General features: G+C 43.5%; 1 protein-coding gene across 4 annotated transcripts in view; it reads right to left on the bottom strand.

Moving 5' to 3' along the window:
* CDK7 (cyclin dependent kinase 7) overlaps positions 1 to 11346 on the bottom strand; it is a 31506-nt gene extending 20160 nt beyond the window's left edge. The window contains exons 1-5 of one of the 4 annotated variants that reach the window (XM_038401498.2): positions 10828 to 10845; positions 7938 to 7997; positions 6625 to 6658; positions 6102 to 6131; positions 1311 to 1378 (exon numbers count right to left, since the gene is read on the bottom strand). Coding sequence is in view for 2 of the 4 variants with exons in the window: in XM_038401497.2 (XP_038257425.1) it covers positions 1311 to 1378; positions 6625 to 6658; positions 7938 to 7997; positions 10828 to 10887 (222 nt within the window). In the remaining 2 variants the exon portion in view is untranslated. Of the gene's footprint in view, positions 1 to 1310; positions 1379 to 1789; positions 1900 to 6101; positions 6132 to 6605; positions 6686 to 7937; positions 7998 to 10827 lie in introns of those variants that run through there. The other 3 variants (XM_038401497.2, XM_038401500.2, XM_043514296.1) reach the window with 3 other exon arrangements.
* Between the last annotated feature and the right edge of the window lie 1432 nt (positions 11347 to 12778).

Raw genomic sequence — 12778 nt, 5'->3', positions numbered from 1 at the left:
TGAATACATTTAACAATACAGGTTCAATGTTAGCATCCAAGTATTTGGGTACATCACTCACAAAAAGCTGTACAGAGAGTTGGTTGTGGAAAGCAAGATATCAATGAATTACTACATTTTACCAAGAATATTTTAACAGTGGCAGAGTTATACACTCCTATAAAATAGGATTACCTTCACAGCCTGAACTACAGTGGGAGTTGTATCAAAAATCAACAGAGCAGACAAGAGCATGGAGTTTCTTCCTTGTTCTTGCTCTTTCAAAAATGCTTTACCTATTCTTGAGTGCAGAGGGGAGGGTCACATGCCTCCTTCCCCCACTCCCCATTTGCTGCTTGGCTTGTACTGAGCATGCCCCCCTCTGCCCCATCCCCCCCCCATTATCAGGCACCCATGGTCCCTGCTTGCATGGATTCAGTTTTGCATGTTTTTGGCAAACTGTTCTTGGCCATAATACAGCATTTAGGACTTCAGTTCATAAGTGGACAATTAAGAAAGTCCAAGTTTTGCAAGTTATCAAAGACTCAGACAAACAGTTTTGCCCATCCTAGTAAAGATGCCGAAATGAGTTCGAGAACATACAAGCTAAAGTCTTTTTTGAATATTTGCAGTCAACTGCTTTTTAATTCGTGTGTTTCAGCACCTCCTGGTTTCAGCTACAAGTATGGAAGTGCTGTAAGAAGGGACTTGAGATCCAGCAGAACAGTATACTTCCATGGAAAATATTTAAATAAAACATCTGAACTTTTGTCCGTCTATCTGAACCAACCGTTTAGAGAATCACCCATCACTAGTACTTACCTTTACAAACATTTATCTGAAGCTGAAAGTCAAAAAACTAAAAAAATGCATGCTCTGAACTACAAGTATTACTGCTGCCCATTGGATTTTAAATAGCATTAGTGAAACTGAACACTCCTTGTCAGTTTCACCATGCTGTTGCTTAGGAAAGTGGAGTAGAAACAGAGGCAAGACAACATGCAAAAAATCAGGGAAATGCCACACTGCATTGATGCACAATCAAAATTTTATTTTTAAAATTTGAATTTCACGATTTGCAACTCTCCCCCCACCTAAACAGCAAAAGTTTCCAACTAACCCTTGGCAAAAATGCATGTGGATTTCGAAACCTGCCTTTTTATTAAAGTTAATATTTTATCATGGTTTGCCAACTTGCAAGATGGCCAGTATAAGAATTAAGATAAAAATCTCCATGATCACAGCAGTAAGTCTTTGCGGCAGACTACATCTACAGTATTCAGGGACTGACATACTGCAGATGCCACAAGCAGTACTCATTTTATACTTACACCAATGATATTTGGATGGCTTAGCTCCTGTAACAATTTTATCTCCCTCAGGGCTGTTCTGTTGATTCCTACATTGAAAGAAATACCACATTAAAGGCAGGAGCAGCAAATAAAAACTTCAATTTAGCTACCAATAAGAATTTCTAATTCAGTTTCTTTTGAATGTTGGTCATTTATGATTGAGAAATTATGATCTAGACTACAGAGCAAGAAAAAATGCATTAAGTTTGCAGAATGGCAACTAAGTACATCACTGTAATTCAAAGTTGTGTATGCATCATTGTCATAGCAGACAACAGTAAATACTTCACATCTACAAGTAGGTGGAAATTCTCACACTTTAGGATGTGATTGTTTCCATAGCAGTGCATGTCCCCTTTTGGCAAAATAGAGAAGAAGTTTTGGCACAGACCTAGAAGAGTATACCAAATCTTGACCTATCAAACAATTAAGGCTTTTTTAAAAAAATGGTTACTTACCCAGCAGTAACTGTGGATCCCACTGTGGTTGTACATGAGCATCATCCATGAGAGAGGAGATTCTTTTGAATAGCAATGTCCATCATGGCAGCATATGCACTCTGTGCCTCCTCATGTGATCTGTGCGATCCACACCAATAAGATATCAAAGACCCAAAGTTATTGTAGTGTATGTAATCATTCTTCCTTCTAGTACATGTTAGCGTAGATCCCACCGTAGGTGACAGTCAAGTAGTATCCTCTTCAGGATGATGGGAATAAGTTGCAGCTATATTAGTAAAACAGGGATTGAAATACTGCTCTCCCAAGCTTGGCAGCTGACCTGGTAGCTAAGTCCAAGACAGTGTTTGACAAAGGTTAGTGGGTTTCTCCACATTAGAAGTCTGAGGCAGCAGTACTGGAACATTCCTAAAGCAAGTGGAGGATGTTGCTTGAGCTCTGGTGGAGCAAGTCATGATATTTGATCGGAGAGCTATATTGCTGTGTTACTTTCTGGCTGGTGTATTGTGTTATCCATTTCAATATTCTTTGTGAAGAGATAGGTGGGCACTTTAAGATGAAGTGCACGGTTTGGTGCTGTCAATATAATAAAGCCAAGTCATGGACATGCACACACTCCCAGTGCTGAGTATGGCTTTGGAAAAAAAAAAACCCACAAAGGAAGTTTGATTGACTGGCTTAGATAAAATTCTGAGACTCTTAGGAACGAACTTCAAGTGAAGTTGCAACGTCACTTTGTGCTTATGTAATGCGGTATGGGGAGGTTTGGATACAAGTGCCTGAAGCTCACTCAATCTCCTGACTGAGGCAAGAGTCACCAGGAAGACCATCTTCAGAGGTAGGTGGTGTAAGCTGCATTCTGTGAGAGCTTGGAATGAGATCTCCATGAGACTCAGGCAGACTAAACTGAGATCTCAGGCAGGATTCTGTTCTCTGAACAGTGGGTAAGTGTGCAGCAACCCTCTGAAAAATTTAGATATTGTGGGGTGAGCAAAGACCAGCACCACTGAATAGGTGGATGTAAGGTGGACCTCAAGAGATTAACAAAAGGCCAACCTGTTTTAAATGCAACAAGTTGTAGAGAATGTTCAGTACTGAGGCCTGGACCAATGCTCACATTGAGAAGCTCTTCCAATTAGATGAATATATTGTGGTAGATGTTTTCCTGGTATGTATCAGGATTTCCTAGACCTGTAAGAAGAATTCTAGATCTGTGGTACTTAGTTAGCCAATAGCCATAGAACAGATGCAGGGGCTTCAGGTCTGGATGGAGTATCTTGCCATGGTGTTGTAAGATGAGGTCTAGGCAGTCTGGGAGCTGGATCAGAGGCAGGATGGAGATTTGTAGCAAGTCTGTGAGCCAAGACTGCCTCAGTCTGCACGGAGCTATGAGAATAATTGTGGCTTTGTCCCTTTTGATTTTGGAGGTCATCCTGAGGGTCAGGGGAATTGGTGGAAAGGCATAAGATAGGCCTTGGGACCACTGCAGAAAGAAGGCGCCTGGTAGCAACCTCAATCTCATGCCCACTCTGGACAAAAGTTCTAGCACGTGGCACAGTGATAATTGTCTGCCTGCTTAGGAAGTTTGCCAGGTTGATGCTGACACTGATGTTCTCCAGTGTTGGTGGCACCATATCCAGGGCTTGATGGCTTCCAGGCAGAGACAAAATGAGCATGCATCTCTTCATTTGTTTATGTAGCATATTGCAGAGCTGTCGTCCTATAAGATACCCACTGTGGAATTACAGGCTAACCTGATGGCTTGATGTGGAACCCCATGTCTTCAGAGGGCAAAAATCTCTTGAATTTGTAGATTGTTCAGGTGGGCTTCCCAACCAGTACTTGATGGTACCACTCCATGAAAGTTCCTGGATTCCTTCCACCAATTCAGTTCTGCAACAGAAGGTGGCACCACAACCTTCTGATCTGGTGTGGAAGGACAGGCCCCAGTAAGACCAATATGGCCAAGGTGGGACATTACATGGGTACTGGCTTTGTTGGCTGACCCAGTGTCACTCCCATGCCATTTGGCGCAGCACTCAGTGCTCTGAATGAGGGCTTCCTTGTGCCCTCTTTAGGATCACTCTCCATTGGCAGGGGCAAAGGATCTCTGCTCAATGCTGATAAGAATATACGGGCAATGGCAAGGTGTATATATCCCCTTCAAAGGGAACTGGCAAGGCACTGGTCCCGGTGCAGTCCGCCTCTTCAATACTAGGAAGATTTGCGGACAGTATATGGGTGCATCTACAGAAAGCGTTAGGTCCTTGCTCAGCCCCATCACAAGTAACAGTTGTTATACCAATAAAATAAAAACTAGCAGGATCTTAAAGGGGGAAAGGAAAAATGCCACATTTATTGTGAATACAGAAAGAATCATAGTAAGCAGTTATAGCTATAACATTCCATTCAATTTCATATTTATTCACATATTCAGTCACTCACACACACACACAGGTTCTGCAAGGTTGTTATCATAGTTACCTGCCCTAGAGTTGCTCATGCCAAGCCACTGACCAGGTGGCCTGGACATGAGGAGGGAGTCAGATGTTCATCTGATGCTCCTGGAAGTTGATTTGCAGAATCAGACCCCAAAGTTCACTTTCTAGAGTCAGTTTCTATAGGAATTTCTTCCTATGCCAGTCTATGGGAATTGCTTCATCATGCTGTTGCTGAATCAATTAGCAGATGGTACATTCCTGACTGCTCCGTGCTGCCAGATGTTATCTTGTTCTTTGGTTCTCCCATTCTTGAGGCTGTTGGGTGGATTCTAGTCTGCCCTCCAGGGGTCCTCTGGTTATTTCCTCTTGATGCCTTCAGCCGATGGACACTGGATTCTTAGGCTGGCACCTCCCTGATCATTCAGTTATTATCCACACCAAGCATCCATCCACATACACCCTCTCTCTCTATTTTAATCACAATTGTTAAAGCGAGATGAATACAACAAAAGAGCGGGGAGTCTCTGGGTGCGGTTTCTTTTGTTACAGAGTATTGCTTTGAGTCTCTCTGTGTGAGTAGTTGTTACAAAGAATTGCTTTGAGAACAGACTCTGTCTTAGAATGTACTAACACAATTAGCAGCTTGCAAGTTTCACACAGAGGGAGAGAAACAGTACCAAAAACCAAGAGACCTCTTAACTAGTAATACCCTGGAATTTAAACTATGGGGAATCAAACTCATTTGTGATTTTAATACAGAACTTCTTTAATATGATCCAACATATTAACGGGATCAGTGTCAGGTCTCTTGCTCTTCCCAGCTGCTTAGGGACTGTGTTCTTGGAGGACTGATGTTCCATGTGCTCTAACCGGGACTTCTCTTTGGTCTCAGGGCTATGCTTATAGTCTTTGGTCTCAGTACAACTATGCAAGTTGGAATCCCGTTTATGAGCAGGCATAGGTGTTATTTTATTGTCTGAGGTGTCAAGATAGCTGCACAAGAACCAAAGTCACTGGTGCCAGCATTGTCAGTGCTGAGGTTGCATGCACTGGGGACTTCACCAATGTTAAGGTGGTCAGTATCATCAGTACTAACACTGCTCTTTTTGTGTTCTTTCCACCCCCGACCACAAAACGTGAGTAGCGCTCAAAAGAGTGCTGGCCAATGCTGCTTTATCTAGCCCCACTCTGGCTGTAACCATCATCTCTTGGTCTGAAGTAACCAGCGTGGACTGCTCAGGGAGATGCAGCTTGAGCCAAGTGCCCCTGCACTGGATCATGGCACAGAAAGATTCGCACACAGAGCACCTGCCTGGGATGTGGCTCTCCTTAGACAGAAGAGAGATCATCTGTGCCTGTTGCAGGATGCCAGAGCTGAAATCCTGAGGTTTTGGATCCATCATGAAAGTGTAGCTGGCACAAAATGCCTCACCCCAGAATATAGTGGGGTCAGTTGATTTCATCTCTCTTTTTGGGAACATCATTTGCATGAAAGTGTGAAGATAAATTTCTTCCTAAAAAAGTTTTAAAAAAATCTGTTTTGGGTCTTTGAAGAGACTAGTGGGTTGGACACTCTATGATTGTATGTGGCAGCAAGATGGAACCCAGAGTGATCTTAGGGAGGGTTGTGCCTGCCCTACTTTTTATGCGCTTGCATGAGAGCACAAGGAGGCATAGTGTGCATGACAAGCCCTGCTAGACACCACTATTCAAAAAATCTGATCTTTTATGCATGAGGCACACATGCACCTACAACGGACACATACTTGAAGCCTAATTCTTCCTTCTGCTAACTATGATTGAAATACATGAATGATATTAAACCAGGAGACAGCGGTATGAAAAGAAATACAAAAGGACTAGCTTCTTACCAATCTAGTGTGCCATGCACATCAACAGCACTATGAAAAAAACAACAGAAATGTGGGCAAGAAATCAAACAAGAAAAGTTAAAGGCATAGTAAACTCAATGTAACAATGTTGTAAACTAATTTAACTATGTGACTAGTCAAAGATTATTAAAAACTGAAAAGCTTTAAAATTCAATATTTGCACCACTATTTATATTTCATTTACATCTACTTCTCATCTTAGATAATGGAAATCAATTGTTTTGACACTAGGATTTTATATCATGTTCAACACTGCAAAGTATATGAAGTTTTATATTGGTTTCTCTTTCCATCCCCCAGTATGTGTTGGGGTACTGTTATTGTGGAAAAGCTACATCAAAGAAGTAGGATTATGTCAGTCAATATAGCTATCAACTTTTCCAGGTAGGACAGATGACATAATTAATTCACTACTCTACAGAAACAGTAGGAAGTTCACAGTAACACACTAAAGGCAAAAAGACAAAACATGTTATGGTGTACAAGTATTTTAAGTACTTACCATCTTTAGCTTCTGATCTATGTCCAAGTTTAATCTAAAGAAACAGTAAGTGCTGTATTATCTGTAATTAGAATCACATTCCTCAACACCTGAAGATGATCTCAATAAGTTTCTCAAAGATAAAGTGAGTTTTAGTGTTAACAAAACATCTTAGATAGCTAAGTAGTTTATTTTTAAAAAAGTGAATTTGTAGCTTTGGTATTTACAAAAGGAACAGGAGTTTGTTTCCCAAAGCCAGACATAATGCAATCTTACCAAAGAGTTTTCTAACTGCAACCCCAGTCTGGACCTGCAAAACCATATTACACCAGTAATGGGCTTCTCCCAAGAAAGTTAGTCATGCCAAGTACGAATTTTATTAAGACTGGCATCCACATGGCTGTTGCAAGGTTTTATTGGTTAAAAAATAACTTCAGGAGCGAAAAATGTTTGGCATGGGATAAATCTGGTAAAATCAGAATAGCCTGTAAATTTGAGGTGGCTTGCGTGATCTTACAGCAATTCTTCAGTGCAGACAAATTTGTTCACCATGTCAATTTTAAACAGCAACAGCCTTATGGGAGCAGTAGTAGAGAAGTAGTAGTACAATATGAATACTTAATCTGACTGCATTATTGAAATGGCTCAACTTTGCTTATCAGGCAAAGCTGAGGGGTACTTGCTTCTTCGTTATGGTAATTCCATCATAGTAAGATTCCCTCAAAGCATATCTAAAACATTTATATTCAATATTACAATTTACTGTAACCTCATCAGGTTGTGTTGTTTCAAAACAGAAAAGAGCAATCACACTGTAAACATTTTACTCAAAAGGCTAAATTACAGAAATCTATGACAGTCAAAAGAGCAAGATTTCCCCAGCACCAATAGCCAGACCATCTAAAAGGTCTATCTGAGGGGGACAAACATTAGACAATCATCTTTTGAAGAAGACACTCAAGTCTGTGGAAGACCCAAAGTTTAACATTATGTTTGAAAATACTTAAAAAAATAAAACCCAAAACATGTAATAAAAAACTAACAGCCCTCCAAAATATTGTCTGCAATATTTAAAATTCCAGCTTCTGAGCTGGGTGACCAATCACAAACCTAGAAATGTAATGGTGTTGAAGCCACCATTTTACATTATGAAAGAACATTTGAGATGGCTGATTCAGACTGGTCAACCAATTGGCCAACCAACATGCTGTTGGTGCCATAGGAATAAATAATCACAGCTTCTCTTTAAATGGATAAAGCTGTTGAACAGCTTCAAGAGCAACTAGATACCTGATTACGGAGTACGTATATAAAACAGCACACAAAACACTCACCTTTTTAATAGCAACAATTTGATTGGTGTTCTTATCCCTTGCTTTATAAACAGTGGCAAACTAATAAGAAAAAACAGTAGTCCTTGTTTACCATACAACATATTAATCATATAACAGGTAAGGAATAATTTAGTGTTCTTCAGAGACAAAGAAATTGCCATATTTGATCAAACCTAAAGTCCGGTATCCCATCTTCAGCAGTGGCCAACATAAAAATCCCTGCCCCTCATGACTGTCCTCTAACTGTTATTAGAGATTGGCTTAAGCATAGAAGCATGAAGTTTTATGAATACTCTTTAGCAGTAGCTATAACAATTGTGCATATTCTTATCTAATTCAGGGGTGTCCAACATATGGCTAGCAGGTGAGATCTAGTCTTTGTGATAGGTTTGTGTGATCCAAACAATACTCATACTGTGCAGAAACAAAGCTTTTACATTTAAAAACTTTCTGCCTCTCATAGAAAGCCTTCCAAACATGACCATAACCAGTATTGTGGTGTCTGCCTGAGTTTGCAGACAGCCCAAAACAGTGACTGAGAAAGATGAACTCCCCCTCACCATTGGTGTGTCAACTCTAGATACCAGTGGGACTTCAGTGTCAACATTAACTATGTCACTGCTGATCACTTTAGCAGATGGAATGGGAAACTGAGTGGGAGTGAAGACTGGCCCAAAGGCAGAGGAGAGAAAAGAAGCAGAGGAAGCAGGATGGAGAAGAAAAAAAAAAAAAACCAGGGCAGGAATAGCAGCCTCCTAAAGGGAGCAGATCCTCATTGAGTGATAATGAATGTGTCAATTAAGGCACTGAATAAATTGTAAATGTTCAGTTACTACGTAAAGGCTGTGGTTCCCCCAATGACCACCGCTTTGAATAGCACTGCTTTACAGAGTTTCTTCTACCTTCCTTTGAAGCATCTGGTATTGGCCTCTGCCAGACTAGACACTAGACTAAATGGACAAGTTTGCAAGGTATACTTATATTCCTAGATGAATGTACCAGAAATCAGAAAAAAGCCTCCAGACCAGAGGAAAAGGATAAAACTCTCAAGTACGATACTCATACCCTGTCCCAACCACCCAAAAGAGATGCCTCCCCATCCTTACGGCACAAACACTGACCCCATACTCCAATTACCAATAGAAGTGATGACAGCCCCCCAATTGTGACTTTACTGGCATGACAAGTGTTGTCAAGGAATGAGAAAAACTTCCCTCAGGTCTCTCTCATATGATCCACCAAGGACAGGATTACACACTGTGGGGGATCTAATCCCCTGTGTCTATTTGCCATTACTGCCCCTTCCTGATCTTGTGGCAGGTACATAGCGCAAGGCCATCTCTTATCAGCATCCTTCTCAATTCCATTGCTAACCAGTGTACAGACCTTAAATGGCCACCATCCTCACTCTGCACAGCACTCCTCTGTTGCATAGGTTAGCCCAGGGCTCCACCACAGCATAAATTGAAGATGCAATAGATACCAGTTTCTTGTGGCAAAACTGAAAAGAATTTATACCAAACCAACATAACCAAAGCCCACTCACCCAGAATTCAGAGTAGCAGCCGTGTTAGTCTGTATTCACAAAAAGAAAAGGAGTACTTGTGGCACCTTAGAGACTAACAAATTTATTAGAGCATAAGCTTTCGTGAGCTACAGCTCACTTCATCGGATGCATTTGGTGGAAAAAAAAAGCCCAGAATAGAGCACTTCCTAGATCTATAAAGAAAGAGTCCATGAATATAACCAGACCAACTCTCTTCAATCCATACATCAATGACCTATCAACTCTAGTGGAACAATTCCCAAATTCAGAACTCTCAATAATGGACTCATAAGATGATTGCTGGGAACCTAGTTGTACTGTCATCTACTCAAGATGATTCACAAAGAATCTTACTCCTTCTTAGAAACCTACTATAATACAGGTCAACCTTGGCAGGGGAAGGGGGAGAATTTTTTTTTTTTTTTTATAAAAGAAAAGTCCCTAAATAGCCAGAACAGTGGACATTTTTCTTTGAGAGACTTGATGATTGAACAGACTAAATTACAGATACCTAGACCTTATAATAAATACATCACAAAGTTTCAGGTGGGCTTAATTCAGAATTAAAGAAATAACCTTCCAGGCCTTCCACTCTGATAGAAACACATAACCCCACTCTCCCCTCCCCCCAATAAAATAACCACTAAGAACTATTCAACACAATAATCCAACCCATTCTACGTATGGGAGTGAAATTGGGAGGGCCCAACTTAGCAAATGACATTAACTGGGATAAGCCCCACAACAGAAACCCTACATCTACAGTTCTGCAAACATACTCCATGTGCACAGGAAGAGAGCAGAACAGGAATGTTTTCCTCTTATTAAGAAATATACAGAAAATAATATTCAAATTCTAATGCCACCACAACCAAAGCAGGAAATACGACCTCGACCTCACGAGGGATAGCTCAGTGGTTTGAGCATTGGCTTGCTAAACCCAGGGTTGTGAGTTCAATCTTTGAGGGGGTCATTTAGGGATTTGGGGCAAAAATTGGGGATTGGTCCTGCTTTGAGCAGGGGGTTGGACTAGATGATCTCCTGAGGTCCCTTCCAACCCTCATATTCTATGACACACCAAAAGAGCTAAATCTAAATGAAAGCACAATTTACTGCTATACGTCATCATTTCTTAAGTTCAACACAAATGTATAAATAATAGGTAGCAGGCGGCCCTATCTCACTCGCCTTGTTGCTCCCAGGATATGAGAGAGACCCCAGCCGCGACCCCACACACCGGGCCGGGCCGGCCCCCTCTGCCCCCAACCGAGACCCCACAGCACAGCACAGCACAGCACAGGCCGGGCCGGCCCCCTCTGCCCCGACTCACAGCGCAGACCTCACCTGCCCCTCGCCCAGGAAGTCGAGCTTCTCGTAGCGCTTAGCTCGCGCCCGCGCGTCCATCGCCGGCCGGGCCAGGGGGGTTTAAAACCGTCCCTGCCTGAGACGCCCGCTGCTTCCGGCCCCGCACACGGAACCCCGCCCCTTCCCCGAGCTCCCTGCGCATGCGCTTTACCAGCGGCTGCGGCGTCCCGCGCACGACGCCGGCGTCCCGCTCTAGCAACCGTTACTAAGCGACGCACGCTCGTCGCCCTCGGGCTCTGCCCCTGCTCCCGCGCCGCCGGGCTCCGGCCCCTTCCGAGTCTGCCCCGTCAGACGCCTGGGCGGAGCTGGGGCTGCTGCAGGGGAGCGCAGCATCTCGCTGAGCAGGGCGGGGTGAGGAGGCTGCGGGCGCCACGCTACCGCCCCTAGTGCTGCCCCAGGGGGGGAGGTTGCCTGAAGCCCAGCCGGGCAGGCTAAGCCGGATACAGTCCGACCACACCAGGCAGGTAGCAAGGGGCTGGGCCCATTCCCCTGCATGAGAGGCACTGGTAGGGCCACCAAACTTTGGGAAGAGGGGAGCTCGAGCCTGGATGAGGGACAGCGCCTTAAACTCCTCCCCGACACCCACCAACGCTCGCTGCAGCTCACCCAGAACCGCTGACAGGTTGCCGCTGAGACACAGCTGCAGCAGGCTGCTGCAAAATGCACTCCCTTTAATTTCTAGAGAGGTGAGCCCTTTGAAAAGTGCATTGCAGTGATATGGGCTGGAGGCAACAAGCACGGATCACAGTAGTGCGGTTTGCACCTGACATAGTCACAATCTCTTGCTCAAGGCTAGATGGAGATAAAAGCATTCCTGAAGAGCACAGAATCAGAGATTAGGGTTGGAAGAGAGCGCAGGAGGTCATCTTTGCCAACCCCCTGCTCAAAGCAGGACCAATCCCCAATTGAATCATCCCAGCCAGGGCTTTGTCAAGCCAGGTCTTAAAAATTTCAGAATGGGGATTCCACTACCACCTTAGGTAACCCTTCCAGTGCTTTACCATCTTTCTAGTGAAGTAGTGTTACCTAATATCCAACCTAGACCTCCCGCACTGCACCTTGAAACAATTGCTCCTTGTTCTGTCATCTGCCACTACTGAGAACAGCCTAGCTCCAGCCTCTTTGGAACCCCCCTTCAGGTAGTTGAAGGCTGCTATCAAATCCCCCCTCACTCTTCTGCAGACTAAATAAGACCAGCTCCCTCAGCCTTTCTTCACAAGTCATGTGCTCCAGCCCCCTGATCATTTCTGTTGCTCTCCGTTGGACTCCTCCCATTTGTCCACATCCTTTCTGTAGTGGGGGACCCAAAACTGGACGCAGTACTCCAGATGTGGCCTCACCAGTGCCGAATAGAGGGGAATAATCACCTCCCTCGATCTGCTGGCAATGCTCCTACTAATGCAGCCCAATATGCCGTTAGCCTTCTTGGCAACTGTTGACTCGTATCCAGCTTCTCATCCACTGTAATCCCCAGGTCCTTTTCTGCTGAACTTCCGCTTAGTCAGTTGGTCCGCAGCCTGTAGCAGTGCATGGGATTCTTCCATCCTAAGTGCAGGACTCTGCACTTAACCTTGTTGACCTGCATCAGATTTCTTTTGGCCCAATCCTCCAATTCGTCTAGGTCACCTGGACCCTATCCCAACTCTCCAGCATATCTACCTCTCCCCCCATCTTAGAGTTATTTACAAACTTGCTGAGGGTGCAATCCAGATCATTAATGAAGATGTTGAACAAAACTGGACCCAGGACCAACTCCTGAGGCACTTCGCTTGATACCAGATGCCAACTAGGCTGACCATTCTGTAGTTCCCCGAATTCTTCTTTCCTTTTTTAATGATGGGCACTATATTTGCCTTTTTCCAATCGCTTGGGACCTCCTCTAATTGCCATGAGTTTTCAAAGAAAATGGCCAATGGCTCTGCAAATCACA

The sequence above is a fragment of the Dermochelys coriacea genome, chromosome 5, assembly GCF_009764565.3.
Source record: "Dermochelys coriacea isolate rDerCor1 chromosome 5, rDerCor1.pri.v4, whole genome shotgun sequence".
Classification (NCBI taxonomy): domain Eukaryota; kingdom Metazoa; phylum Chordata; order Testudines; family Dermochelyidae; genus Dermochelys; species Dermochelys coriacea.
Note: the sequence above shows the minus strand (reverse complement) of the source record. Positions and strands in the feature narration are given on the sequence as shown.